The sequence below is a fragment of the Sphaeroforma arctica genome, assembly GCF_001186125.1.
Source record: "Sphaeroforma arctica JP610 unplaced genomic scaffold supercont1.1661, whole genome shotgun sequence".
Classification (NCBI taxonomy): domain Eukaryota; class Ichthyosporea; order Ichthyophonida; genus Sphaeroforma; species Sphaeroforma arctica.
Window position 1 is genome coordinate 1 of NW_014038897.1, and position 4204 is coordinate 4204.

Sequence of the window (4204 nt, forward strand, 5' to 3'; positions counted from 1 at the left end):
GTATATATATATGTGTGTGTGTGTGTGTGGAGTGTGTGTGTGTGTGTGTGTTGTTTGTGTTTATGTATGTGTCTGTGTTTGTGAGTGTGTGTATGTGCGTGTGCATGTTTGGGTTCGTGTTTGTGTGAGTTTGTATGTCATGACATGACATATGTTACATACCTTATGCGCAAATTTCAGAGACAGAACGGAGTCTTGGTGCAGTCGTAGATTGAAGTTCAAGTCGGGTTCTCCTGTTAAACTGAAAATTTCTATTTCGTGATTTTCAATGCCCACCGCGACGAAGGGAGCTTCGCCATAGACACCAATCGAGAACACGTGTGCCGGGAATCGGAAAGTTTCTAATTCTTTGTTGGTTCGCAGATCCCACACCTTGACCATTTTATCGAGCCCGCCCGTAACAAGTGTCGTGCCATCTGATGTGATATCTACACAAGAGACACCGTCCGTGTGTCCCTTGAGTGTGCCTACCAACGACCGGTTGTGGATATCCCACACATCCACAATACCATCTGACGAGCAACTGTAGCACAATGGATTGGGGGTTGTCTGAGGTGGACTCAGCGCAAGTGCATAGCACGCCAGCACGTGCGGTTCCAATCTCCCCGAAATCTGGGATTCAAGACGGCCCACAATCTGATTCGTTGGCAGGTCCCATATGCAGAGGTCACTTGTCTCACCTCCTACAATCAGGGTCCGATCGTCAGCTAACAGCTTGCATGACCTTATATAGTTATCTGAGAGACAGTTTAGTTCAGTGATTGGAGTCTGGGAATTATTGACATCCCAAACGGTCACCGAACCCTTGCCACCTGCATATACCCTGTCACTCGAATTCGAGATTGTAATAGCTGTGACCAAGTCTTTGTGCTTGAGTGTGGATATAAGATTGGCACCTCTGGGAATTCCAGGTGTGTAGATATCCTTGTATCGTGGGAATAAAAAGGAATTCAGCGAGCCATCTGTAGCCCTGCGGCAACTGTACTGGTTCAGTGGTACTTGGTTGGGGTCTAATGATTCTTGCGCTGGGAAGTGCTGGGTATCGGGCCTGCCTCCTCTGCTGTATACCTCTGGGGGCATTGCATCGCCATTCTTGACCGACATGGTGCCTGGTGGACCAATATTACCTTGCTGCATACTCTTCGCCCCCGGGGACTTCCGCTGACTGTGATGGTGGCTCTTTGGTTGTAATAATTGAGGCTGGGGGGACGCCGGGTTGCCCCCGACATTGGTCCCCTGACTGAACCCATTGTATGGTACTCCCTGTTCTTTCGGATAGTCACCGTTCGGTATAATTCCATCAGCAGGCTGCAGTTGCTGCCCTGCAGGGCCGCGTGATGAGCGAGAACCCTCCCGAGACATGAAGCCACCTCCCACATCTCCCCTGGACTTGTGCGACAACGTAGGCGAAGATGGATGTCCCGGGTTTGCGGCCACGTGTGGCGATTTCAAGTGCCTCGAACTCGACCCCGGCCCACTCACGCCCTTCCCGCCCACTGCAATGTTTTGCATGTGCTTAGGTTTAATGTTTACCGGTGGCCCGACCATGCCCATACCATGACCCGGTCCGTCTTGCCCATACATTGGGTGGTGGCTGGGATAGAAGTCTCCAGCATTGTCACTCGACTCGGGCACCATGCCCCTGCCAGCGACGGGGATAGGCGCGCTCCCTTCCATACGCTGGCCAGGGTTTGGAGGTATTCTATCCATGGGCCCCGAACGCGACATTGTGGGCGAGAATGCACCTGTTTTGATCTTATTGGGCCGGCCCCCCCTATCTCCATCAGGATACATATTGCCCCCAGATCGATCCCACACACCTCCCGATGGATCCCTTCTGTTCCCACTCTGGCGCGATTGCTGTTGCTGTTGAGGCACAAACTGTCCGTTTGTTCGATTCCCAGACTTCTCCCCACCACTGCCTATTCTGTCGCTTTGTTGTGATGGCAATCCCGGTTGTAACTGTTGCTGCTGCCCTTGTTGCAATTGAGGTTGGTGCTGTGCATACGATGATAGACTGGGAGATGCTGCATCGACATACACAGATGGACCAGCCGCCCCTCCTCCTTCGCTGAGCACCTGCATCAACTGAGGTGTGAACTGTTCATGGAACTCCGATGGGTTGACTTGCAAAGCCGATTCAGTGACGGCCTCAAACTGTTCTTGTTGCTGTGGAGATAACTCCCCAACTACATCTGTAAGTAGGTTCCGGAGTTTTGTGTTCACTTCACACTGCAGCAGAAAGTCAGTGTTCACTTGGTACGACAGGTCGTGGTACCTAGAATACAGCTGCTTCAGCATACCTTCCTCCTTTCGCAGATAAACCACCTCGTCAACAAGCGTATCACCTTTCGACTTGATCTTATCATATTCCCGCGAGAGGTGCTCCAGATCCGGGCGTATGGGTGTGTAGAAGGGTTTTGTGGTTATTGTATCATCTGGTTTTTGTACCCTTATGGGGATCGGCGCTTCCGGGATAGCGTCCCCTTTTTGTGGGCCCATGTCATTGACATCCGCAAATTGTTGGTTCATAACCGGTTGACCCCCGCCTCTGATTGATTCGTTTATCTGTGTGTGTGTACCAGAGTTTTAGGCTCCTCCGTTCTCAGACTGGCTGAGCCACAATACTATCGATTAATCTAAGTATATACGGGAGTAAACGATTCTTCTCGAAGTATAAACTCCTGTATAATATATAATATGTAAGGATGAAGCCTCAACCCACAACTTCACTATATGAATAGGTTCGAATATTTTACAAAGTCTCCTTCAGTGCCCTCGCTACACTTGTATTGCTATCTGTCCTGATTGTAACCTGCACGCATCATTGACATTCATGTCCTTCAAGCTGTATCATTTATATTATGCCGATATATTATAGACGCATATGAATGAACGTAAACACGGTATGCAAATTAACCAAGTAATGCAAGACTTCCAATGTGTACTGTGTGGACGTACAAATATCGATTTTAGTTTTAATTATGAGATTGAGCCTGTGGTTGTATTGACAGTTTTTACACTTTGCCGCTGTTTGCATTGTAACAACCGCCAGAACTATTTTAAGCTTAAACGTTGTACGTTAAAAGCCGCTATTTTTTTGAAAGAATAACGGTTTTCGTTCCAACATAAACATCTCAATGTAAAGCCAGCAGCTGATCTCGATAAAAATTTTAAAACAACAGCCAGGCCTCAGGACAGGGCGCAGGTGCCAGCTTCCAGTGACCGAGGAAAAAAAACATGTTTACGTTCAACTTTTATTTTCCCTATGAAAATATATGACTTTGTTTTTAATAAAAACAAAAATAAATGTGAATGTAGTTGAGAGAGATTGTGAGAAGAGACCCAACTTTTAATTTTGACGTCTACTCTCTAGACTAGTAGTAGTAGCACCGAACCGATACCAATCTCTCTCGCGTTTCACACACCAGAGAAGAGCAAATGCGAAGAAAAAAGGTGCCTGGTTTGGAGTAACTATTAGGCCCTAATTTAGCCCCTCAAAAGGTAATGAATTTACCTTTGTCCGCGTACCCTTGATTGCTCACATGTGACACTTTGTTTCATTCGAAATACCTTATTATTATTTCCAGAAAATCCACTGTGGCCCCAACACACTTTGAAAGTTCGATCGCTACGTCAAAAACTGCGCAAGAAAAGAAGTATCGCTTATTTACTATTAGAGAACAAACACACTAACACATAAGTACGTGTGCTGTATTGAAGAATAGGCGCCTGCACAATATACTCGTGCATATATATTCTACATTCGTTTACAACCACCAAATTCGTTCGCTTAGACATTCAATATGCCGGCAGTAGAGAAGAAACCCATGTGGGGAGACTTGGAGGGCGACGATGACGAAGATTCAGGTTTGCCCCCTACAGAGACCAAGGGCCCAAATAAAGACGGGATTAAAACCGTAATAGAGTACAGATGGAATGATGACTTCCACCCACCTAAGAAGGAGAAGGTTACCAAAACCTACAGGGTTGAAGTGCAGAAGCGCAAACTGAACAAAGCCGAGCAGGAGCGAGCGGTATGTGATGTATTGACACAAACATATGTATATGTATATATATATATATAATATGTATATATATGTGTGTGTGTGTGTGTGTGTATATGTGTGTGTGTGTATATATGTATATGTATAATATATATATTTATTTTTATATATATGTATGTGTGTGTGTATGTATGTAC

At 46.3% G+C, this 4204-nt stretch overlaps 2 protein-coding genes across 2 annotated transcripts in view; one reads left to right on the forward strand and one right to left on the reverse strand.

Moving 5' to 3' along the window:
• Positions 1-162: 162 nt before the first annotated feature.
• SARC_11384 (hypothetical protein) lies at positions 163-2935 on the reverse strand (the record flags this gene model as incomplete). The annotated part of the gene is made up of 1 exon (XM_014294530.1): positions 163-2935. A coding segment is annotated over exon 1 (2370 nt), but the record flags the coding sequence as incomplete, so codon positions are not given.
• Positions 2936-3663: 728 nt separating this feature from the next.
• Positions 3664-4204, forward strand: part of SARC_11385 (hypothetical protein) — a 3515-nt gene continuing 2974 nt past the window's right edge. Inside the window, exon 1 of the mRNA XM_014294531.1 lies at positions 3664-4037. Coding sequence (XP_014150006.1) covers positions 3807-4037 — 231 coding nt within the window. The 5' untranslated portion in view covers positions 3664-3806. The remainder of the gene's footprint in view (positions 4038-4204) is intronic.